We start from the raw sequence: 26458 nt of genomic DNA, 5'->3' as shown, positions 1-26458 counted from the left end.
AACGCAGCCATCGCCGAGTACCTGAAGTGGAGCAGCAGCCTGGAAGACTTCGTCATCGAGCGTCTCGCGCGGGGCATGTTCGACCGCGCGGACAACTCCGACCACGAACACATACGCGGGATCGCGCCTCATCACGCGCGCCCGCCGGACCAACGCGGGGCTCGGCATCTCCCCCGAGCCCTCCTACACACCAACACAGAAGAAGAAGAAGAAGAAAACACTCACTCACCACACCGGATGCCGCCTACACAACCGTAGGCACGACGCACACGCCAGCCTAAGCTGCCGGTCGCCTTCCCTGCTTCCCCGACGCCCGGCCCCGCTCAAACGGTATCACCGGGCTAGGGGTCGCGGGGTTGGATAAACGGCCGGTAGCGAGAAAGCTGGCCCAAAATGGACACACAGCCGTCCCCAAAATGACGAGCGACTGACCGCCCCACAAGGTGGGGCGCGACCGGAGACAGCCTCCGCAGCCGGAAGGCGGAAGAGGCCTCTCGCACCCCTTCAAAAGGGTGCCGAATGACACTACTACTATCATCAACCATCAAACTGGTGTTGAAGAATTCTACGTCTAAGACTGTAGACGCCGATTTCGTGGCACGGTTAGCACCGAAGTGAAAGATAATATATTCAGTGTTCCGCCGGTTAACAGCAGCAAGCTTTCTGATTATTGGTATTCTCAACAACCTGGATACCTCACTTAGAGGCTCAAACATCTGTAGTTTTATTTTAACAGACTGAACGTCTACTGTCAAAAAACATCCAAGACCTTTAGTTTAAATAACATCGACCGTCAATGGCCACTCCTGGAGATTTTTGACTCTAAGCATCGTCAGGTGCATTAACAAGAATGATGTCTTGATCGAGATTTGGCCTCAAATCAGCTATGCAACAGAACCTTATTAACTTAATTAGCCGAAGTAACCGTTTCGACATTTTCAAAATAATTTTCTCAATCCTCTTAATCATATCGGTATATATTTCTATTTCTGTATCATAGGTATTTCTTGTTCGTGGATAGTAATGCCTTACCAAAGTGCAGCTTCGACAAGAACTAGAATAGAGCATTTGTTTGATTCTACCAGAATCGTCCAGACATTACATGCCTATACGTTGCGATTTACCAGAATCCTTTAGACATTTCATGCCTACTTATGCGTTGCGATACTTGCGATTCTACCAGAATCGTTCAGACATTACATGTCTATACGTTGCGATCTACCAGAATCCTTTAGACATTTCATGCCTACTTATGCGTTGCGATACTTGCGATTCTACCAGAATCGTTCAGACATTACATGTCTATACGTTGCGATCTACCAGAATCCTTTAGACATTTCATGCCTATTCGTTGCGATTCTACCAGAATCGTTCAGATATTACATGCCTCTTCGTTGCGATTCTACCAGAACCGTTCAAACAATACGTATCCATACATTTTGATCCTACCAGAACCGTTTAAATGATAGATCTGCACCTTAGTGATCTTACCAAGAACATCGACGTTTAGACAATTCATAATTATTAATTTGTGATCCTACCAGAATCGTTAGCACAAAACATGTCTATTAATTTCAGACAGTACTTATCTACATGTATGATCATTTACGATCCTACCAGAACCATTTGGGTGGTAAATGTCTACTCATTCAATTTCATTTAGGATCTAATCGTTTCGAACAGAATCATTTAGTGAACAATATATATATAACTATTTGTTATTGGATTTGTGCACTCCGACTGAGTTTGTGACTGTGTAAATGGCACAAGCACCCAAGTGGGAAAAGGGCATATGAGTAGATAGTACTAGTACTACGATTGTTAAAATACTCGTAAGAGCATAATAATTTCAATACAATAGACAGAATCTAGAAAATAAATACCTGGCAGTGCGGAAGGATTTACCAAGCACTTTAGGTCATGTTTCCGCTGGTGAACGGACAAACTGCATGTTCAATATGTTCATCGTCCGGCAGGTCAGCTGTTATAAGATCCTCCGACACTCATTATAACAGGTCGGTGGAGAGGGGGGCAATAATCCTGTACTCTCAACTTGGTACACTCTTTACACACTAAAAGAAATTATTTATAGAAAATATTTTCGTGTTATCACTGACACGTGAAAAAAGTGAATGAAGTTGTCAGCGGTGTCATCGAGTTTTAAGTTTTTATTTGCGGCCAACTCTCTGAATATCACGTGAAAAGGTGGCTTCTTCAAGTGAAATAATATATGATATGTCTCGGGCTAGGCATAATCGTATAATTACCTGCACACTCACCTATCATGTGACATTTAGGAGAAAATTTTGAATATTTTTGATATTTCACTAATAGGTAAAATCGACAAACTGAAAACGGTGAAAAATAGAAATACTACTTCTTATAATACGTGTGATAACCTCATTAGATTTGGAATGATTTATGGAAAAATGTTTTCGAAGCGTTTATTACCACACAAAAATTTTCGAATTTATAGACAAAATAGGCGCCATCAATATCTCAAAAAGTATTAATTATTAAGAAATCTAAATAGAATATTATTAAAGAAGAGGAACTTTCAAGTAAAAAATTCCCTACTTGTAGAACTATCTATATCCTCATTATTTATGTCAAAATGCTTTTGATTACAAGATAATCAAGATATACTGGGTCAAGCAGATCTAGTCAGTAGAAAAAGGCGGCAAATTTGAAAAATGTAGGCGCGAAAGGATATCATCCCATAGAAAATTTGAATTTCGCGCCTTTTTCTACTGACAAGATTTGCTTGACCCAGTATAACTAAACTATTTACAAGTTTACAACCAAAACGTAATATCCAATTTAAGTTAATATGTTTTTATAAATCTAATTTGCAATTTCAAACGTTATCACTATATGCCAATGCGACGCGCCGCATATGTGTGATTATTATCATAATATGTAACATGACAATAAATCTACATACACTGAATACCTACACTGCATACATCTATTAACTCTGAAGTTAGTCCAGTCCAGGCCGGGCTATCGGCCACCACATTCTGTCTACATTAGTGTATTCACTCACGCCACGCCAGTGCGTTCGGATCGGTCGCCGTCAGCTCACTTCACTCCACCCACATAAATTACAAGAAGTCGGGGAAATCCAACCACATATTGTTCAAGGAAAAAGAAGACATAGAACGAAGAGAACAGTTCTGTTTGTTTTTACAGCGAATCGCTTTGTTAATAGAATGAAGCGACGAAGATGAGTCGTTTTTGTAAATATCTTAAAGTATCAAAGTAGTGATAACAGTGCTATAAATGTTGTGTTGTGTGATTTATGAGCATCGCGATGTGGTATATACTGGGATTGTTAGCTCTCCTGGCGAGTGTTAGAGCAGGGCTAGTACCTCGGGTGCCTCAGGACACTCATCTTCAGTACCCTGTCTGCCGCCCGACCTCCGTCCGATGTACTGAAAAGTATCATTTCCAAAACGAAAACGTGTATAAAGTGAATGGTAAGCAACAGCTTTTCTTTTTTCAATTCATACCGACTAAGTATAATCTTAAGTAAACTTTTGTACAAGTATGTAAGATGGTGGTACTAGTGCTATCGATAATTGATTTTATCGATATAGGAACTTCTTAGCTGTCAATAAATTCTGCCCCATAGAATCCTGTAGATTACACCTTACACCCTACCGTCATCTCTATTGGCAATTGACTTAAGTTTCAAGATGACATGTACTGGGACCGCGTCGAGCACCAGTACCACCACCTTACTAGATGTAGGTACAGTCGACGTCAAAGATATGTTTACTTTTTCGCCTTATTACATAGGAGTAAGGTGCAAAAGTGTAAATATTTTTATGATATAGGATATGATATAGGAGGAAAACAAGCAGACAGATCACCTGATGGTAAGCGATTATCGCCGCCCATGGACACCCGCAACACCAGAAGGGTTGCAAGCGCGTTGCCGGCATTTAAGATGGGAGTACGCTCTTCTCTTGTTGCTCTTCTTGACGTCGACTGTCATACATGTTGAAAGGAAGATCAAGGGCGAGTAACTAAATACGAGTTGCTTCGTAATTTTACTTTATTCTTTTGATTATCACAATTATCCTTATTTTAAGACTTAATTAACTTATTCGTTGTACGAGCCCTAGCCAGCACCTCCGCTCTGAGGTGCGAACTGTAACAGAATGCCTCCCTGCCTTCCAGATCCGATGGTGCCACTGATGTTCACAATAGTGGGGGTGACATAGTGGCGCCACCGGAACTAGTCAAAATAACGATCATTAGTTTAAGGTTTTAAGTTAAATTACAAATAAATGTTCTCATAATTCCTGAAATATTCTGTTTATGTTTATGGAATAATGAATTACTGCTTACAACTCGGCCATCCTATACGAGACCTCACGCCTAAGTTCAATTAATATAACTGTAGTTATAACATTACATTCAAAACAATCAGTAACAACATTTTTTTTAATCGACTGTACTAACTAACTAACTGTACTTTACCACTGGTATGTGCTGAGTTTCCTGTAGAATGCTACACAATTTATAATGTTCAATGTAAACGGACAAATTTTTTAGACGTACCAGAGGTCAGGTAACAGCTAAGTATCAGCAGATAATTAATGTTTTAAGCCTAATAAAAAATAAAAAAACAACACATGCATCAAATTCATTTGTATAGTTATTTTATCATAACATGTGAGGGAAAAAAATATAACTATTTACACATACATTATTCTTAATCCTTTAGTTAATTAAGTTATAGAAAACACTTAAAACTAGCATTATGGTCAAAATATATTTACAGGTTAGATTAATCTTTATAGAATTTATTTCAGACTAAATTAATCAGTACATGAGGGAAAACACAGTTTACCTACTTGTGTGTATAATTGGCACAGACTTCTTCATCACTTGAATCAAAATCCCTAAGAAAGGATAACCATGGTTGTATCTTGTCAATAGCTACTATGTTTTCATATCGTCTACCATGCTTTCTAGTAAGGGGAGTGTCTTCAATTAAGAACCTATCATTTGGGAGCACTTTCACTACTCGATAAGGACCTTGATATTTATCTACTAATTTTTGAGATTTACCGTCATGTGGCAATTGACGCTGTACCCGTACTAAATCTCCTACTGAATAAATTTTGGCCGGCTTTCTTTTTTTATTAAAGTAATCTGTATCTTTTTCTTGTTGTTTCTTTATTTTATTACTAGCTTCTTCTCTAATAGAATGTAACTCTTCCGGACCGCAAACATTCGTAGTCTCGTTAACTACGGGGTTCAAAATGCCTTGTGACCGTGCAGTAACATTGAACCCAAAAAGGAGTTCTGATGGACTTTTACCTGTAGTTTTATGAGTCGTGGTATTTAGCCCTAACTGAATATCGGAGATATACTCGTCCCAATTTTTCTCATTGTCTCCATGAGACGAGGTGGAGAGCGCGTCAAGGATGGTACGATTAAACCTCTCCACTTGTCCGTTAGCTCTAGGGGTAGCTACGGCGTTTTCGATGTGTTTAATACCATAAGAATTGATGAATTCTTTGAAAATTTTGCTGGTGAAACTAGAGCCCTTGTCCGTTATGATCCTTGTTGGTACACCAAAGTATTGGATGTGTAATTTTAATACCCTTACCGTCGTTGTTGATTTTGTGTTTCGAACGGGTATAATATTTACATATTTGGTGAAACCATCGACTATGACGAGTAGATAGCTGTTGCCGCGCTTGCTCTTAATGAAAGGACCTAGGTGGTCGGCATGGACTGTGTGAAAAGGTATACTGACTTTTTCGATGGGGTGTAATTCGCCTTCGCTTTTCCCTCCAGGTGCCTTATGATGCGCACACTCTAAACAGGATGATACGTATTTTTTTATGAAGCGGCGCATCTTGGCAAACCAGAAATGCTTTTGAATACGTTGTAGAGTCTTGTCAAATCCACAGTGGCCCACGTCATCGTGATTTCGTTTCACAATTTGCCAGCGCACGCCTCTGGGTACGTACCACTTTAGTTGGTCGCCAACGATTCTGTAAACGCGCCCGTTTTTTAGTTTAAAATTTTGGTGGTAGTCGCTTACGCGAGCACATTCAGAATCGGTCAAAATATCCTTAATCCTTTTTACATCCTCGTCCGCGCTCTGGACCGTGGTTATCCAGTCTTGGCCTTGATCCTGTATGGAAAGTACGTCAAGAACATGGGTCTCTGTTTCAGCAATACCTACCGGGTTGCGGCTCAACGCATCAACATGAGCCATTCTCGCCCCTGGTCGGTATTCCACTGAGAAATTGTATTCTTGCAGTTGGACCCACCATCTTGCAACTCGCGGAATCACATCTCGCTTGGTCAAAGTGAACCTTAGAGCGTTGCAGTCGGTCACAATTTTAAACGCTTTTCCTATTAAATATACCCTAAATCTATTTAATGACGCGACCACGGCTAAGGTTTCTAGCTCGTAAGAGTGTAACTTGCGTTCGTCCGGAGTTGTCTTGCGACTAAAATAGGAGATTGGTTGAAAGACTCCGTTCGCATTGCGCTGAAGCAAGATGCCAGCTAAACCTTCTTGGCTAGCGTCCGTATGTAACTGAATCTCTGCACAAGGATCATACAAGACTAAACAGGGACGTTCTACTAGTAAGCTTTTTATTCTGGTGAAAGACTGTTCCTGAGACTCGCCCCACACCCATGAAACATTTTTCTTTAAGAGTTCTGTCAAAGGTGTCGCGATACGAGCATAATCCTTGATGAAACGGCGAAAGAAACCGGATAGTCCCAAGAATTGTCTAAGCTCATGATGATTGCGTGGTTTAGGGAATTTGGCAACTGCATCGGTTTTGCGTGACCCTGGGCGTATACCCTCCGCGCTTACTTCAAACCCTAGGAAATCGATGTTTTCTTTGAAAAAATTGCATTTACTGAGCTTTAAAGTTAATCCGCCCTTTTTAAGCAAAATGAGTACCTCTTCTAATCTTTCTAGCCCCTCTGAGACATTTTTGGCAGGAATGAGAATGTCGTCCATGTAAACTATGGCGTATTTTATTTTTGCTTCAGACAGGATTTTATTTATCGTTCGCTGGAAAACTGATGGAGCATTGACTAGGCCAAATGGCATTCTATTATATTCGAACTGGCCATCGGGGGTGACGAATGAAGTTTTATGGCGAGACTCTTCGGATATGGGTATCTGATAGTAACCGGATGCTAAATCGAGCGATGTGAATAATGTGTTACCGGATAGTGTATCTAATTGATCCTCGACGCGAGGGAGTGGATAGTGATCTTTCTTAGTTTTACGATTAAGTGCCCTGTAATCTACGCATAACCGCTTTTCGCCAGATTTTTTTTGAACAAGGACTATGGGACTGGCGTAGGGAGATGAAGATTCCCGGATTATGTCATTGTCAAGCATCTCTTTGGTCATTTTTTCAACTAACGCCCTCTCTGCGTACGACATTCTATACGGACGGTATACTACAGGCTGGGAATCTTCTAATTCAATTGTCATTTCGGTCAAATTTGTGAAACCAAGGTCAGCAAGACTACTCGAAAAACATTCATTATATTTGGCTAGTAACTGTTGGAGCTGAAGGCGATCTTTGTTGGAAAGATTTTTACCACATTGTATAGATCCATCGACCTCGGTTTCAGTTATAGTTACACTACAGGTGTTCAGAACGTGAACATCAAGAACAGAGTTATCTTCCTTAAAAAGTGCCCGATTTAGCAAGAAACTTTTGGGAATCGTTATTGCATCGGATGACGCGTTGTACACTAAGAGAGCACTCTGTCCCAATTTAATATCATATCTCCCAGGGAGCAAGTAATACTCCCCTCCATCGGGACCGCGTAAAGACCCCTTGACACAAATGAAACCAGTGATGGGATGATCGGAAGCTACCTCAACAGACTCAACACATTTACTAGAGATCGTCATTTGCTTACTAACTGTCAGACTGACTTTGTCACACGATACTCTTTGGAATATTAATTCTGTTGGAGTTTTCGTGATGGAGTTTTCGTGATTATTAAATCTGGGCGCTCGGTAAATGTGTGACCTATTAGAACGGGCTGATGAATCACACAATCATCAACGACATACAAACCTACCGTTTCTTCGATGCCCTGAATTTCTACTGCACCTACAACTGTGCCTAAAGGAGTGATTAAGTTCGACCCTATACCTCTCAACACCGGTAACTCCTCCGAACGGTTGACGTCAAGATTAAGTTCTTTTGCCACACTGGCCCTTATGACGCAGCATTGGCTGCCTAGATCGACGTGACACGTGACTGGAATTTTGTTAATCCTGATGTCGATTATGTATTTCTTATTTGTATCATCGACTGCTACCCTTAATACTTGTTTTTCATTTACAACTTTGTCCTGTTTGCTTTCTACGCTTTACCTTACCTTACCTACCTTACCTTACCTTTACCTTTATCCCTTACCGTTACCTTTATCTTGCTCTTTATTAAATCTATTTCTAAAACAATACCTAGATGCATGTCCGGTTCTGTTGCAGGTACTACAAGTTACTGCTGGTTTACCACATTTATTACTACGATGCCCTATTTCGCTGCAGTTGTAACAAGAGATATTTTTGATCGTTGTGTTGTCTTTCGTCGTGGTCGGTTTAGAAACTGTTGATGCTCTTTGTTCGTTCCGCTGCCTAGTAGACCAGCGGTGGAACAAAAATGGGTTTTGATAACATTAAAGTTTTTTCTTTTTTGATATGTTATTGTAAGCATGTTAAATAACATTCATGTAAAAAGTTAGAAAATTTTAGGTGGAGCGTTCGGCCATATTTAAATTTTAAATTTTTGCTAAATAACTATGTAAATATAAAATTAAAGTTACAAAAAACTTTAACATATTCAATAACACTTTAATTTATTCACAATATTCGGTTTTTAGAAATCTGGAACAGCTGCTTTCTGGTGAACGTAAAAACAGGAATTATTATGTAAATACAGAATTAGAGTAGCTGATATTGCAAAATTACGATATTATCTATCAACTTAGTATACATGTAAAAAGTTAGAAATGTAGACAATGTGCTTGTCTAGATATTGATTTCTCGTTAAGCAGTATAGCCAATATTGAATTAAAGTTTGTAGAGTTAATATTACACGGTCATAATAAAGATCTTACTTCTCACACAAAAGATTAGAAATATAAAATCACGGCGACACTAAATACAGATACGTAAGTATGCATTCCGAGCTTATATTAAGTTACATTTCAAACGCGCGGCGTTTGCGCGCGCCGCGCTGTGCGCCGTGGCAGGAGGCAGCGATCGACGGTCGCGGGCTAGCGGTTAGCGCGGTGCCCTTAAAAATACGCAAAGCGTTTATAAAATTATTATCAATGGTAAATAGTTATTTTACACAGTACACTAATGGAAACTTACCTTCCCTTATTTATTTCTATATATACTAGGGATTGCCCGCGGTTTCGTTTACGTAGAATTCGTTATCGTGTTAAGTATAGAAATAATAGATACGTTTGAAAATTATTTTAGGTGCATTGTCATACAGATAACTACCCTTGTTAAAGTATTCTTCAAATTCAATACACAGGTGTCATTTCAATATAATTTTGCTTAATTTGGCGCTTTTAGGTTATAAATGACTAGCGACATACATTTTATAAGAGCGATCATCTCCGATAATATTTACTTTATCATAAAATCAATTTCAAACTAACGTTATTCAATAATGATAAACATTTTAAAGTCAATATTACCAACCAACTGATCCAATTTACCTACGGTAACAACTCAAAATTTGCATCAAATTAAATGCCACTTTTCTTATCCGTTTCGAACAATCAAGAGGGCCTTTACGAGCTGATGTGGTGAAAATTTTATTTAACCTTCGTCCCTTGAAACCTTCACTACGCTCAAGGTTCAACTTTACGAACCACTCGCTCCGCTCGTGGTTCAATTTTAGAATGTTTGAATTTGTGAATGTGCTTCCTGCCTCGCACAGCCAAACTGTGGAATGAACTGTCCGATACGACCTTCAAACCTTCAAAGACCCCCATCTTAAAGGTCGGCAACGTGCTTGCAACCCTTCTGGTGTTGCGGGTGTCCATGGGCGGCGGTAATCGCTAACCACCAGGTGATCCGTCTGCCCGTTTGCCTCCTATTTAATAAAAAAAATTGTTTCGCTTGTTTGGGTATCAATATTAGCACGAGCGGTTAATCAACAACTTTTCCCCTTGTAAAACAAATAAATAAGGTAGGTGAGGTGCAGGCATATGAGGCCCGGCGGGTAACAAGGCCCAGCATTCAAAAATAGCAGTTGCTCCCTATTATTCCCAATTATTCTGAATTTGTACTTGTTGCTAAGAAGGCCCACTGTCAGTGCAGGTAAAAAGGTCTAGTCCCGGGCCTTATTGAACGTATGAGATGAAATATTAGATTAAAATATTTTAAGATAATTTTCAATATTTTTAATCTCTTATTAATAAGGTCGATTTGAAGAAACTTCTATGAAATTATGACTTATAAATAACACTTGCACTGTGTGGGCTGTCAAAATTGCTGCAGACTTTTCTTGGTCTAACTCTAATATTTTTTCACTTGCTTTATTGACCTAAAGACGTTTTAAAGAATCAAAAAGTCTAATAACATTGAGGCACTTATACTTTTTAAAGGCAGTAACTAATTACAAGTGACTTTTTTTTGTTAATACATAGGTCGGTGGAATTTCCATGTTTGGCGGTCCTCCGCCTTCTCTTTGACAGCCCGATACGACACGACGTTGATCTTTTCCTTTATTTGATCCATGTACGCTCTCCTTGGTCTTCCCCTCTTCCTGTTTGCTTCAACTTTCCCTTCTATGATATTTTTGATAAATTCGTCGTGTCGTATCAGGTGCCCAAGCATCCTTCCTCTTCTATTGTCTATAGTTCTTAACAAACTCCCCCTCTCTCCTACTACATAGGCCACACTGAATGTTTTGCACTATTGGCCACTGGTAAACATTTAAATTATGAATTGTATATTTAAAAAAAATACAGGATTATGGAATGTGACAAATGTTGGCGACAAATCGATCGTCTTTTGTTTTTAATGGCTTGTCAAAGTAAGTCAGTGCGTTGAACGTGGCTTTAACGCGAAAATATTTTTAGAGCTATGATTTTGTTATGATTTTAAAAGTTCGCTTACTCCGCAAGAGTGTAGTGCTTGCCTTCAAAATGCTTTTGGGATTGAAGCACCACATCTGAGCATCGTGAGGCGTTGGTATGGTGAATTTAGTAGAGACAGTATTATTCTAGGTAATGATTTTCGTGATGGTCGACCGTCCACGGCGATCATTCAAGGAAACGTGGCTACTGTGAGACGACTCATTGAAGAAAACCCACGAATCACCTATGACGAAATTTGAGGACAATTAGGGATAGGTTCAGACAAATACAAAAGATTTTACAAGAATATTTAAAAGTCAGGAAGCCTTGTTGTCTTTGGATTCCTCACGAATTAACTTCAGTCCAAAAACAGGTACTTTTTGACTGGTGCCGAGAAATGCTGCGTAAGTATATGCAAGGAAGTTCAAATGCTGTATATAACATCGTTAGAGGAGATGAAATCTGGATTTACTGCTACGATCCGGAAAAAAGGCATTAGTCCAGTCAATGGGTCTTTCGAAGGTGACAGGAGGCCCATACAAGTTCAACAAGCCAAAAGCGTTGCCAAACATTTTGATCGTCTGTTTTTTTTAAACGCGACATTTTTGTACCGTACTTTTAAATAATAAAAGAACGTTAAATACTGAGCAGTACACTACCATTTGTGTGCTCGCAGTCATTGAAAAAGACCGCGAGAGACGACCGAGAAGCCGCATCCTCCTGCGTCATAATAATGCGTCCACCGATACCGCAATAAAGGCAAAAACATTTTTTAATTACGAAAACGTGGAAAATGTCTCTTATACGGATTATAATCCAGACATTGCACCCTGTGACTTCTATCTATTTCCCAAAATTAAGGATTTAATTTGGGGTTTGACATTTAAGACCCCGGATAAGGCAGTTACTACGTTTCATCACCACGTCGAAAAATTGCAGTCAAGTGATTGGGCCTCATGCTACCAAAAATGGTCCGAGCGAGTGAATATATGTGCATAGAATGTAAAGGGAAACATTTTGAGAAGCAATAAATGTATTATTATGGTTATAAATGGTTTTATTCAAAAGTTACGCAAAACTTTCAGTATGCGTAAAACCTCTTCGTTAGTTTTCTTTTCTTTTACGATAGGATTGCGAAAAATCGATATTTTGCAACAAGTGACGAATTTTAAAACACGGTCAAAGGGAGTGTTTTAACGTGCTTATTATAGCACCGGTGTCGTAATGTAGCACCAGATGTACTGTAAAAATTATGTTAAAAGATAATACTTACTGTTACGAATAAATATTTATACTGTAAAAAAATATCCCACCAAACACATTTTCATGTAAATTTTGTTGCTAAGACGAAACCATAAGACTAGCACTGTCAAAAAGTTGTCAGATCTCTTGTCGAGCCAAGCTTCAAACTCTACAAGCCCTAACTTCACTAACTGTACACCTTAGTCAAAATATGTGGCTTGACTGTTTCGCTACCGCCACATGGGCATAAGGTGAAAAATTTATTAAATTCATTATTTTTAGGGTTCCGTACCTCAAAAGGAAAAATACTGAACCCTTATAGGATCACTCGTGACTCGTGTGTCTGGCTGTCCGTCTGTCACAGCCTATTTGCTCCGCAACTACTGCACCAATAAGTTGAAATTTGGTATACACATGTAAGTCTATAGCCCAAGGACATACATGTAAAGTAAATAATAGAATATCAAAAAAAAATATATATATATCAAATGAAGGGGCTCATTGTAAGAATGTCAGATATATTTATTCATAATTTTAAAATAAATAGTTTAGAAGTTATTTAAGAAAATACGCAAAAAATGACCACTTTATCTCCGAATCTACTGGGTCTAAAATTATGAAAAAAATACACATATTAGCTCTTTTCCTATAGATGACAGGAAAACCTATTAGAAATGTGCAGTCAAGCGTGAGTCGGACTTAAGTACCTAGTTTTCCGATCCCTACGGGGTTTTTTAAAGACATTTTACTCACTTTTCTCTAAAAAAAATATATTGTTAAAAATTGTGTAATGTACAGAACCCTTGGAACGCGAGTGCGACTCGCATTTGGGCGGTTTTTGTATTATACTTACATACAATAGTTCTTGTAGAAACGAAACGGCCAAGCCACTCACTTTTGGTGTAGAGCTAGTAAAGTTAGAGGGCTTGTAGAGTTAGAAGCTTAGCAAGAGATCTGATAACTTTTTGACAGTGCGAGCCTTATGGTTTCGTTTGGGCAACATTTTACATCAAAATGTTTTTGATGGGATTTCACTTCTTTTTGTAAGTTGTTTATGACAATCTTCCATCCCCTAATTTAAAGGGTTGGGGGTGATTTAATATTAAAAATCCTGAAATAAGTATCTGGGGGCATCTGTTACACAATGTACTTCTTACTGATTCCCCATATAAACCCTTCACCCCGTAAGGGTAAACTTTGGGGTTGAAATCTGCCTTCACCCCGTAAGGGTAAACTTTGAGATTGAAATCTATTCTATATCCTTCCCCATAACAATACCTATCTACATACTAAATTTCAACTAAATCGGTTCAGTGATTATTGATTTCCCATACAAAATTAAACCCCATCTTCATCCCCTTAGGGATCAATTTTTTTTGAATTTATTTGTTGTTTGTGTACTAAAACTATCTTACATACCAAATTTCAGCTTCTTAGAGGACTTCAGGAAGTACCCGGTATTGATGATCATCAAGTGAGTGAGTCAGTGACGAAATCGAAGTTTTTAGATATGAATAAAATCTAAAGTATAAGAGCTATGCAATTGATATGCTTAATAAGTCCGAGAACTTTGTTTATCTGGTATAATCCAACCCCAAGTTATGAGGGTTCCAAAAAACGACAAAGCGCTTCGAGAAAAGGTAGATAGTGCCCTTGCGCTTTTCTCGTCTTGGCGGGGGCACTGCCGTGCCCCCAGATGTTAAAGGATGAGACTACTGTAACTAATAAAGATTTATGTTTAGTTACCTACTATTTTCGCGTAAAATAGACAATTTTTATATCTTTAGTTATTAAGACCCAAAATAATTATTTTCACTTATTATAAATAAATCCTCCTATTATGAAGTATCAAATATTGTTATTTGTATATGTATAACTCTTAAGTTAAAAACAATAAAATCTCTTATTACCTACTGTCAAAATGATTATTTTTTGCGGGATTAAGTAATACTCTGGTAGTGTTCAATAAGGCCCATAATAGGACTTTTATAAAAGGTATATTTTCCAAGAGTATCGTAATATTTTTATAACTATTTTGGTATAATGAAGAAACTTAAATAAATGAGAAACCTATTTGAGTGAGTTTTTCATACTTCATGTCCTGTTTATTAAAAAAAAACATTTTAATTTAAGGTGAGGCATACGTATTCCGTGTGGGCCGTATAGGCATATACGGCCCACACGGAATATACAATAAGGTAAGTGAGGCCACTTACCTTATTGTATATTCAGGATGTATACCGTGTAATATTGAGCAGTTGGTTTATAATATACATATTATGATATTGACGTTGAATAGGACAGGACATGACAATAGGAACCAGAAATAGGTATAGTTGGTCAAACCAATTTGTCAGTAAATAAAAACGAAAAACTATATTCATCCTTTTCTTTTGGGTGCTAGTACTAGTGTAAGTCAAAGATAGTATCATGATTCTCCCTGTCTATGTTTGAAATGAGACAGTCCTTTGACAAACTATGTATAGTTTTATCATTTATCAAACATTACGCAGATACCACAGACTAATAGCCCCCTACAATCACATTTGGCAACAAACGCATAGCTCACTACCCCGTACCTCGCTGTAATAGTGCATGCTCTAAAAGGCATTTTTCATTTTTGGCACCATACTTATATAACAAAGCACACAAAACCCTTAATATAAACAACATTAGTAATTTTCAATTAAAAAACAAAATTAAGATTTGGTTAAAATCATTAAGTTATACTGAAGCAGAAGAGCTATTACGATGCGTGTTCTAAAATACATACATTCTAAAATAACCAGACACACACGCGCGTAAACTCACAGAAACACACACATATTCTAAAAATCAGACACAGAATACTCACACACGCGCGCGTACACACACATCACAGTTTCATCTTTCTTTAAAATTAATTTTAATATTGTTAATATGTCATATAAAATGTCTAACATTGTAACATTACCTACGCTTGTAATTGGGAAGGAACTGGCTCTTGAGACACAGGGAAACCTACTTTGAGAGCCAGGAACCAATGTTATGTAACAACTCAAAGTTGCAATAAAGATTATTTTATTTTATTTTATAGTAAAAAATAGTTGTGAATATCTTGTACATTTTTATTACAATATTAGTCAAGATAATGAAATATAGCTGGTCAAGCAAATCTTGTCACTAAAAAAAGGCGCGAAATTCAAATTTTCTATGGAACGATATCCCTTCGCGCCTACATTTTTAAATTTGCCGCCTCTTTCTACTGCCAAGATCCGATTGACCAGCTGTAGGTATTTTTACTTAATAAGATATTTTAATTTCACGTAATGTCCGCATATAATTTATATATGTGCACGGTAAACAAACAAATGAATGATAAGAAAAGACAGACAGTGTTACTGAGCGGGTGGTGGGGCGAGGGGCGAGGTATAGGTAGGCTATGATAGGCTCTCGAGCGCCGCGCCGGCGACGGACGGACGGCGGACCAGCGCGGCGTATCTATGAATTTCGCGCCTTTTTAACTAGATTTTACTATTACAATGCAAGCTACACACAGAAATTTCTTACTTTCCATATATACGCTGCAAATATTATTTTATAGTAATAGACTTATTTTTACAGACTCTAATTCAATATTAGATCTTATAGGACAAAAAACGCATATTAATTCTAAAGCATATATCTTATTCTTCTAGCTTTTTAGCTTGCCTATTAACTTATACATTTAGATATGTTGTTGTGGATTTATTAAACTTTAATTCAATATCGACAAAATAATAAGCTAATTGTAGTTTGACAAAGAAGCACGTTAAAAAAATTTCTAATAATTTTACATTATAAAGCGTCATACATATTATAAACAATGGAACTTAAACATTGCACTTTAATTCAATATTAAAAAATCATTACTAAAAATATATAAATACCTAATTTATATCTAACGCTCGTTCTAACTTTTCATCATATATAGCATATATGCTTAAAAATATGTCCTATATCAGATAAGTATCACTTTTTCAACTTTAGAATTATCAAAACTTTTCGTGCAAAAATCCGGTCCCACTATTGAGCTATAGAGGAGGAGTAAGTGGTTTCCCTTTCTTTAGTTGGGCCTGATTTCACGGTTCGAAAATATGCCAATATTTGTTGCGGTTCAGTAAACTGTGCTGCTTGCGCGCCTACTCTTGCAGCCCTATCCTCCACGCCATGAAGTATGCAATCGACTGCTTGCCTACCATAAATCTTACATTTATTCAAAAGGTTGACCTTCGCGTAGTAATAGTGCTCCAACGATTCCCCGTAGCGTGCCTTTTTAGCTAACATGTCAGTCAAGAGCTCGGCATAATCCTCGCGACAGGGGAAAGATTCAATTAATTTCCTTTTCCACTGTGGCCAAGTAAATAATAATGTAGGCAAAGCCTGATACCATGACTTAGCAACACCTGCCAACTTCAGTAGTGCGTAATGAGTAGTCTCTTTTTCGTCCCACTCATAAATTTCAGCACACTCCTCAACTTTGGTCAGCCAGGTAAGTACCGTCTGTTCCTTAGTCATGGGATCAAATTCTGGGATTACATTTGCTATAGACGCAAGCTTGGGCTTATTCGAGCTCTTGACTTTATCGAAAATTGACAAAAGTTTATTCAATATGTTAGATTCGCGATCTCTACTGCAAGACCTCCGCGTCCTTTTCGTACGAGTATGATGGTGCTCACCAGACTCCGCCGACGACGAGCTGGCACTCCTTTTCCGGGCTCTCGAAGTTGGCTGTGGTAAATAGGAATCTCCTTCCTGCAGGCGGCGTTGATTACTTGTCCTGACATTTGGTCGTCGCACCACGTCCGTACCACGTCGCGAACCATTGAAGGGTAAGACTGGACTCACTGGACGCTCTTGAGTATCCATACCCCGTCCCTCTCGCCTGGGCACTCCTGGGTATTGGTTTCTGTCGTGCTCCTGACCCTTTAACAAGGCTTCACATGGATGATCACGACGTCTGTTAAAACCCCGGCCCTCTCGCCTGGGCTCTCCTGGGTCGTCCTCCATCACTGAAACTTAGGACATTTTAGGACATTTTCAGAAGAGTGTCATTTATACTAAGTGCATATGCTTTCGGACTCTACATATTGACTCTACATATTGACTCTACATATTGACTCTACATATTGACTCTACATATTGACTCTACATATTGACTCTACATATTGACTCTACATATTGACTCTACATATTGACTCTACATATTGACTCTACATATTGACTCTACATATTGACTCTACATATTGACTCTACATATTGACTCTACATATTGACTCTACATATTGACTCTACATATTGACTCTACATATTGACTCTACATATTGACTCTACATATTGACTCTACATATTGACTCTACATATTGACTCTACATATTGACTCTACATATTGACTCTACATATTGACTCTACATATTGACTCTACATATTGACTCTACCAAATTATGCCCCAATTATTAAACACAGGTAATTTAATTTCACCTGGTATTATCAGAGCGAGATTAAATGGAGGTACATATAACTAAAAACTATGTGGAAAAAAAAACCCTTAAATTATATAAGGTATTACAACTGATTAAATACAAATAAAATATATTTAAAACTTAAAAATATAAATTTAAGGAACATAAATAAATGTATTGAAAGTTAAGATAATCGCGGCTCGATTCCGAAAATGAATTAGATTTCTACTAGACTTCAACAAGTTACGATACGGATAGGCCTGTAATTATCAGCATCAAGCATGTCTAAATCCAGGGAGTACCCGGGCAAGATAGACATGCATGATTAACCGCATTAACCTCCGGACTTACTCCGTTACGGCAAATACAGTTTAATCCTATTTTAAATTTTAACTAACTAGATTATCAAGCATGTCTAAATCCAGGGAGTACCCGGGCAAGATAGACATGCATGATTAACCGCATTAACCTCCGGACTTACTCCGTTACGGCAAATACAGTTTAATCCTATTTTAAATTTTAACTAACTAGATTATCAAGCATGTCTAAATTCAGGGAGTACCCGGGCAAGATAGACATGCATGATTAACCGCATTAACCTCCGGACTTACTCCGTTACGGCAAATACAGTTTAATCCTATTTAAAATTTTAACTAACTAGATTATCAAGCATGTCTAAATCCAGGGAGTACCCGGGCAAGATAGACATGCATGATTAACCGCATTAACCTCCGGACTTACTCCGTTACGGCAAATACAGTTTAATCCTATTTTAAATTTTAACTAACTAGATTATCAAGCATGTCTAAATCCAGGGAGTACCCGGGCAAGATAGACATGCATGATTAACCGCATTAACCTCCGGACTTACTCCGTTACGGCAAATACAGTTTATTACCACTAACAACCTGGTTAAAATTAAATACATAAAGGGAAGCAAAAGTAGACAGAGAGAAAAAAAAACAACTTACGTTTGTGTGGCGTGGCAGAAATCCTATCGATTTCTGTTTATCCAACTTCTGATTGTTGAAAGGAAGATCAAGGGCGAGTAACTAAATACGAGTTGCTTCGTAATTTTACTTTATTCTTTTGATTATCACAATTATCCTTATTTTAAGACTTAATTAACTTATTTGTTGTACGAGCCCTAGCCAGCACCTCCGCTCTGAGGTGCGAACTGTAACAGAATGCCTCCCTGCCTTCCAGATCCGATGGTGCCACTGATGTTCACAATAGTGGGGGTGACATAGTGGCGCCACCGGAACTAGTCAAAATAACGATCATTAGTTTAAGGTTTTAAGTTAAATTACAAATAAATGTTCTCATAATTCCTGAAATATTCTGTTTATGTTTATGGAATAATGAATTACTGCTTACATACATTAATTAATTTTTGGGTGCAGAATCCGAAACAAATGAATCATATTAATAGGCTTTAACAGTTTGTCCTAGGTACCTACGTCTGTCAGTCTGTCAGAATCGAAGACAAATGAAATTTTTAGAGTTTATTGTTCTGGTTGCCAACGAGACAAAAAAAAACCAGCCAGTGCGTGTCTTACAACGCATAGTGGAGGGTTCCGTGCCTTGCATATTAGGCGTATCTTCGCGATACAGTACGTCCTTTTATTAAAAATTGAGTTTGTTGGCGAAAATACAAAGATGGCTCAACCAAACTTAATCTAACCAAACAATATTTTCTTTATCCATGTTTTACTCTAAGCAAAAAAAACTATGTTTTATATCAACAGTTTAAAAAAATACACATAACCAGCAAACTGGAAATAATCGATATAAAAACTATTCAAAAGTACTAAACTTCATCATATTCACAGATAGACAGGCACACAAAATTCTTAATAATTAATCACCCAAGTTTAATTACGTAACATACCTGACCTGTTATCCCCCACATTAAGTAGTTTCCTTTATATTTTCAATAGGCATATTCTAACTATTTATTTTATCTTAATTCTTACTGTTTTATTTTATGTGTAGATTACCTGAGTTTACTGTAATTTTCAATGTCAAATATATCTGTATGTTTTCCATTTCAGGTCATGAGCTAATCATAGATTTTCTGGATGGAAGTTATTTTAAGCTGCGGTGCGACAGCGATAGCAAATATTCCTCGATGTTATTGGATGACCCCGATATGCCTGCTTTTTCATGGCCAATGACAGTAGAGATCGCAGTATTCAACCAGTGCCTAATTCCTCAAGATTCATACTACGCTGCTCTGAAGGCGTTTAATGTCACTGTTACGAAAACACTGAGGCTGAGGTTGCCCGCAGATTCTAAGCTGGAGGCACATCACTTGAGGGGTCTGCAAATAACCAACCTCGAGATTAGTGCTGTACATTCTTTAAAACCGCCGCGCCCTTCATTTGACTTCTTAGATGAGGTACCAGGACTGCTGATACTGAAACTTACTGATATTGTTCCGGAGCCTGAAGCATTTAACCGACTACCGACCTCGCTTGAGATCTTAAACATTATAAATGCGAGGTTGCTTGCTGCAGAGCGCGTGCTTCAGAACGACAAAAAGAATACACGACATTGGCTCGAACGCCTAAACTCATTGCAATCTCTACTTCTATCAGACTCCTCAGCCATTGTAGCAGAGTATCCAGGCGAAATATTTACATTGCCACAACTATCCTCGCTGACTAACTTGGTTAGCATGAGTCTACATTACATGCCTTTGGAATCAGAGAAACTTACTAATTGGCTTAAAAATTCTGCTCTGAAATATCTCACGTTGCAATCTTGTTTATTGACAACTCTACCAAAATCCATGTTTAAGGGTTTACGTCTAACTAAAATTAATCTCGCCTACAATCAAATTACATCTTTACCATTGTAAGTCTCTTTCATGTTTCTTTGTATATAAATTAAAAGGAAGAAGCATAGCTGGCACAGTCTAATCATAAAATGTTTCAGAGGCCTGTTCACTCCGTTAAAGGACAGCTTGCAAGAGCTTGACTTGTCGCACAACCAGCTGAACCAAGCGACGGTCGTGAATTCAGTGAAGCAGTTGGGGAAGCTGGTGACCTTGAAGGCCAACAATAACCCTTTGGGATCGCTGTGTGGAAATGCCAGTATCGTTAAAGTTCCATGTAAGATTGCATTATTATTTTATAAGATCCACTGGCTTCGACCTTCAAACTAGCCAAAATTTGCCTGCTTGTTTCGAAAAAAAACTAGATTAACTAAAAAAAAAACAGTGAATCCATTTCTTTACACACATTGTGATCGCATTATTTAATTTGCAAGAAGAATTTTAAAAATGCATGTTTTGGTAGCATTGCTCACAATAATTTTGTATGGAGTTACAGCACGTAAGACGTTGAAACTAGAATCACTGCAAAACTCAGCAAAGCTAGGGAGCGTTCCCTTCCCTTCAAAAATCTTAGATTAACTATACACCTCAACCTCTGTACAAAATGAGTGGGCAATGTTTTTGTACCTAGCCGTATGTAACTTAGAGTCTGTACGGAAAGAGAAGAGTCGTGAAATGTATGGGATCCAATTAGGGTTTGCAGTCCGGATCCGACATGTATGAAATTATCCGGATCTGGATCCGGATCCGCGGATCTTCCCATACATTTCGGATCCGTCGTGCAAACCCTAGATCCAATATCCAATGCATTCTACGACTCTTTCCGCACAGACTCTAGCAATGTTTATGGCAAAATCTATTACTAGCCAACTTTGCCTCTAAAAGTATCTTTACATTTTTAGAGTAAATTTAAAGTAATAGGTACTACTATTTTTTAGCCGAAAATTGGTTATATGTAATATGCTAATTAACTCTAGCAAACTTCACTCTGGAATTTTCATAGGGTTGTCAAGTTTTTGTGGGCATAATCTTGTCGAAATATGTATAGTTACAAGTAAAATGAATTGGAAAATTTTTGATGAATACCTATTTCAGTGTAGCGTAAAATATTACTTTTAAGCGTTTACCTAAACTGAAATTTAAAACTAGTATTAACAAGTTTATGCTAGGAAAACGCGTTTTCACCAAAGTATTACGGAAAACTAGTCGTACCTAATTAATGAAAACGTATTTTCTAACAACAGCTTGTTTGTTTATTCAGTAAAGTCAGAGTTGCCCTCGTCGCTCCGCCGGCTTGAGCTAAGGAACACTGGCGCAACCCGCGTCTGCTTTGATTGGATCAATAATGATGCGCTTATGGACATCGACCTTAGTAACAACAGAATTACTGAAATCACGGTTAGTAACATTAAAATTATTAAAATACAATCTTGATTGTTAAATACTTTTTTGACCAATGAAATATTGACGCAATAAAACGTCCCCTTTATTGTTGCGCCTTTCCACCTGTCTCCTAAGAGTACCATTTACATGGCGACATTGGCGACTCTATAGTCGTATCAGTATTACTGCTGCAGCTATGCTGCAGTATTGAATATTTAATTTAGAAATGTCACTGTCAATTTCCTTTAATTAAATGACGGATGAAAGGACGGACGGATGAACGTTCACGGTCTAATAACGATCCAGCATTAAAATATAAAGTTATGAGGGAGAGCAGTGCGGCAATGACAACACCACAATTTTACAAGGAAAGGGAGACGCAAAAGGGTGACGTTTCTCATTTCCCGCTTTTTATCAAATTCCCCAAATATGTGTATAGCTTAACATTATACTCTCTTACACAGTACAGCGACTTGGAGATGACAAGAACTGAACGCGCAACTGTACGAATCAACCTGAAAAAGAATAATTTGCGAAAAATTGATGTTTCGCGCACTGATCACCAACAATGTCAACAACAAGCGGACTCACCAATTCCTGACGATTCCAGAGTTGTAACGGTAAGTAGTGGTTTCAAATTAAGGATTATTGTTAGTTTAAGGTACCTTAGGTAAGGTAACTCTAATATTGTGACAAAACACGCAAAAGTCTGCGCGGGAGGCGCCACTAGCACAAACAGTCAACAAACCGCACTGATGCATTAATGTCATGACATTTAATGATTTCGTTTTTAGGGTTCCGTACCGAAAAGGTACAAAAGGAACCCTTAAGGTGCGACTCTCTCCGTCTGCCCGTCCGTCTGTCACATCGCTAAATATCTCGAAAACTACTGATGCTATCGATTTGTAAAGGAATGGTTTTTTTTTAAATTTTTACCTACTGATATGTTACAGCGCGTACAGGTCGAGCTTGGCCTTGATAAGTTGCCGTGTGATTGCAATGCGTACTGGCTACGTGAGGTTCTGCGCAGCTGTTCGCTTCTAAAGTTGAAAGACGACGTCGAATGTTCGCCAAATCCCACACCGCTTCATACCAAGCTACTACAATATCTTCCTGACGAAATTTCCTGTCCTTACACCGGTGAATGCTTACCAGGTAATCCATCGCTTTGGTGATTTAAGAATGACTCATGCGTGAGCTTTGTAGCTTGCTCTAGAAGGTACCTACGTTAATATCTACAGACATATAAACCGCCCTGAGAATGCCAGACACGTACCGTGGCAGACAAAACAATATGCTTCTACACCTACAGTGTATTAACGTAGTTATATGCTTATGGGTGTATTGGGTGTATCGTTATACGGCCGCGAAGTTTCCGACAGACCCACTGTTTAAAAAAGTGTTCTTTTTTAATTTTCTAACGCAGTCCGTATAGTGTATACCTATATATTGTCTTTTAAATTAACTTTACTGCATTCCTCTTTGAAGTCGATAAAAATGTCGTATAAAGGCCATTAAATTCAACACAGCCTACATCATTCAGTAGGTACGACTACTGTTTTCTATGCAGTTCATCGCTTGCTGCATTCCGAGTTCTGCACGCAATACAAGTGCGAGTAATATAACTACAAGAAAACCAGAGACAAGCTGGCCTGGACTTTAATTATAATTGGTTTACATTCTGTTTAAGTTATTATTACGTAACACATGTTTTAAAATCTGTTACCTATTTAATAAACTCTATATACAGTGGAAACTGGATAAGTGGAATCGCAAGGGACCGGCTGTTTAGTTCCGCTTATCCAGGTTTTCCATTTATCCAGTTTTCCACTTAACCAGGTTCAAATAAAACGTTTTCTCACTTACAGAGGCTCTCGCTAACAGAGGTTGTGGATGCTAGTAATGTCGCTTATAGAGGTCACGTATAGTATGGTCAAATAAAAGATCAAGACTTAAATAATCTTCGTGTAATCCTGACTTTAAAAAAGCAATAAGTAATGTAAATAATCCACAGTACTCGTATACAATTTACAAAATTTCAAAAACTAAATCACTCCTAATATTTATTTATGCAAGAGAAACCGTATGGTTAAATAAATCAATGTACCGATTGTGCTTTAATGAAAAAAATCCGTCATTTAGGTTTGTTGACCTGAGTCACACTAGATTGGACACTGATATCTTCACGTGACTTCCCACTTTCATAGTCTGTTATAATTTTTAATTTATCCCGAAGAGATAAATACTTGATTTTGCGCTTAGGCATTGCTTATCTAACAGCACGGCACCGCACCACGGCTAAAAGAACCAAACTGAACGATGTGTGATCTCATACAAAATACGTAAGAAGTTAAAACACGAACCATAATATGCTAACGAAACAAACTACCCTCCTTGTGACGGTTTATTAAAAATACAAATTTTATAACGCCGAACTATTCCACTCATAGAGGTTTTGGAGACGGCTGCTTCCAGTTACAGAGGTAAAAATAAGAAATTTACGAAAAATCGGATTCCGCTTATAGAGGTCCCGAAATTCCACTTATAGAGGTAATTCGTTGCCAAGGGACTGGAACCGACCACTTGGGTCCACTTAAAGAGGTTTTCCACTAACCCAGGTTCCACTTATCCAGTTTCCACTGTATAAGTACATACTATCTACCTTGCCCGCAGAGTGTTCGTGCAAAAATCGGCCGCGTGACAACGCAACAGTAATGTTCTGCACCAACGCTCTGCCACGAGATCCTCACTGGCCACTGGCGACTAAGGACTTCCCGTTGGCACTGCACGTGGCACCCGGAACGCTGACCGCCGTACCCAACATCACGCTTGTGGAGTTGCACGCACCCAATAACAACATCACCATGCTAGCCGACACAGACATATCCGATACCTTACGAGTTAGTATTATTCAATTTTAATCTACGTCAGAAAGGGGAAGGTTATCAATACGTCATGATCATTGGATGTGCCTCGATTTTTCAAACACGGCTGGACCGAGTTAGAAAAAAATATTTTTATCTTAAAATATGTTTTACATTTTCGCCCCAATCACAATCCTGTACTTATTTTACGTAGTAATTCGTGCTTATTGCTCATAGAAAGAATTATCTGATCAAGCTTAACTGCTGATAAAGACCACTAATTAATTAATAGTACAGTCAACAACAGAGCTATGAATACAGGCAAAGTGTCAAAAATATGTATACAGTACTTTATTGCCTGTACATTAAGGTCGTGTATACATATTTTTGGCACTTTGTCCGTATTCATAGCTCTGTTGTTGACTGTACCTCCTATTAAAACCCTGCATAAGGAAGTATCTCTGTGTTTAGACTCCTCGTAATTAGGGTTCCGCACCCAAAGGGTAAAACGGGACAGTTTTTTTTTTTGCCTTTTTTTGCATTATGGTGCGGAACCCTTCGTGCGCGAGTCCGACTCGCACTTGCCCGGTTTTTTACTAACGCCGTATATTTTTGCGTCTGAGGTCAAACTATATAAATCAGGATGCGTCAAATGCAATGCAATGTTCTTCAATTTCGTTTTTGTGTCAACAGGTCAGCACCACCCAATGATATTGACAATTAAATAAGATTATCCGTGTTGACGACGGTATTAAAGATTTTGACTAACTAGTTTTTGGCCAGTGTTTTACGGTTAAACTATCCCATTTTGGTCACTTGTTTATTTTATTCAAATCTCAAGATTTTACAACAGTAAGTAAAAGCCTTATTCAAAAAAATCTAATGATTATGATTGATTTTATTTCTATTTGTAGGTGCTAGACGTGCGTAACAACAGCATCTCGCATATATCACTAGACGCAGCGAAGGTTCTTGCTCAAATTGAAAATGTGACATTGTATCTCTCCGGAAACCGTCTTGCCTGCGAATGCAATGACGCACCTGCCTTCAGTCATCTGAACTTAGTGGTAATTATAGACTTATATATTCTCTTATATCCTGCGTTCGATATCCGAGAGGTTTGATTGCCCATATTTGAGGCAGTTTGATGAATTTCATGTTTCTAGAAGTACCTACTTATTATACATACGAGTACATGTTTAACCACTATTTAGGTACTTCTAGAAACATTACCCTAGTATTTTTTTTTAGATTTTTACATAGCTATAATAGTCCATATTAACCATTAATATGAGTCTGATAGTTACTTGAAATAATGATATTTATTTATATGACTTCATCAGCGTAAATCGATGGAATGGACTGAATTACAGTACCCGACGATAATTATTGCACATCGGGATTTCGGCTTGTCTCTTTCTATCTCGTTGTCTCCAATATTCTCTATCTAAAGACCGAAGTGCAGTTTTTATCACCGAGTAGTAGAGTTCTAAGCTCAAGGTATGGATGGTCCTTTCTGGAAGAAAGCA

The 26458-nt window shown here is 38.1% G+C and overlaps 1 protein-coding gene across 2 annotated transcripts in view; it reads left to right on the top strand.

Annotated features, from left to right (window-relative positions):
* The window catches only part of LOC134676221 (collagen alpha chain CG42342), a 466219-nt gene that overhangs the window by 427918 nt on the left and 11843 nt on the right, over positions 1-26458 (top strand). Inside the window, exons 1-8 of one of the 2 annotated variants that reach the window (XM_063534546.1) lie at positions 3069-3479; positions 19898-20702; positions 20784-20959; positions 21944-22080; positions 22530-22685; positions 23019-23220; positions 24739-24965; positions 25844-25996. The exons of the other annotated variant lie outside the window; for it this stretch is intronic. Coding sequence (XP_063390616.1) covers positions 3302-3479; positions 19898-20702; positions 20784-20959; positions 21944-22080; positions 22530-22685; positions 23019-23220; positions 24739-24965; positions 25844-25996 — 2034 coding nt within the window. The 5' untranslated portion in view covers positions 3069-3301. Of the gene's footprint in view, positions 1-3068; positions 3480-19897; positions 20703-20783; positions 20960-21943; positions 22081-22529; positions 22686-23018; positions 23221-24738; positions 24966-25843; positions 25997-26458 lie in introns of those variants that run through there. 2 annotated transcript variants of the gene reach the window in all.

This window comes from Cydia fagiglandana, chromosome 2 (genome assembly GCF_963556715.1).
Source record: "Cydia fagiglandana chromosome 2, ilCydFagi1.1, whole genome shotgun sequence".
Classification (NCBI taxonomy): domain Eukaryota; kingdom Metazoa; phylum Arthropoda; class Insecta; order Lepidoptera; family Tortricidae; genus Cydia; species Cydia fagiglandana.
The sequence above is the reverse complement of the archived record's forward strand: the minus strand, read 5'-3'. Positions and strand labels throughout refer to the sequence as shown.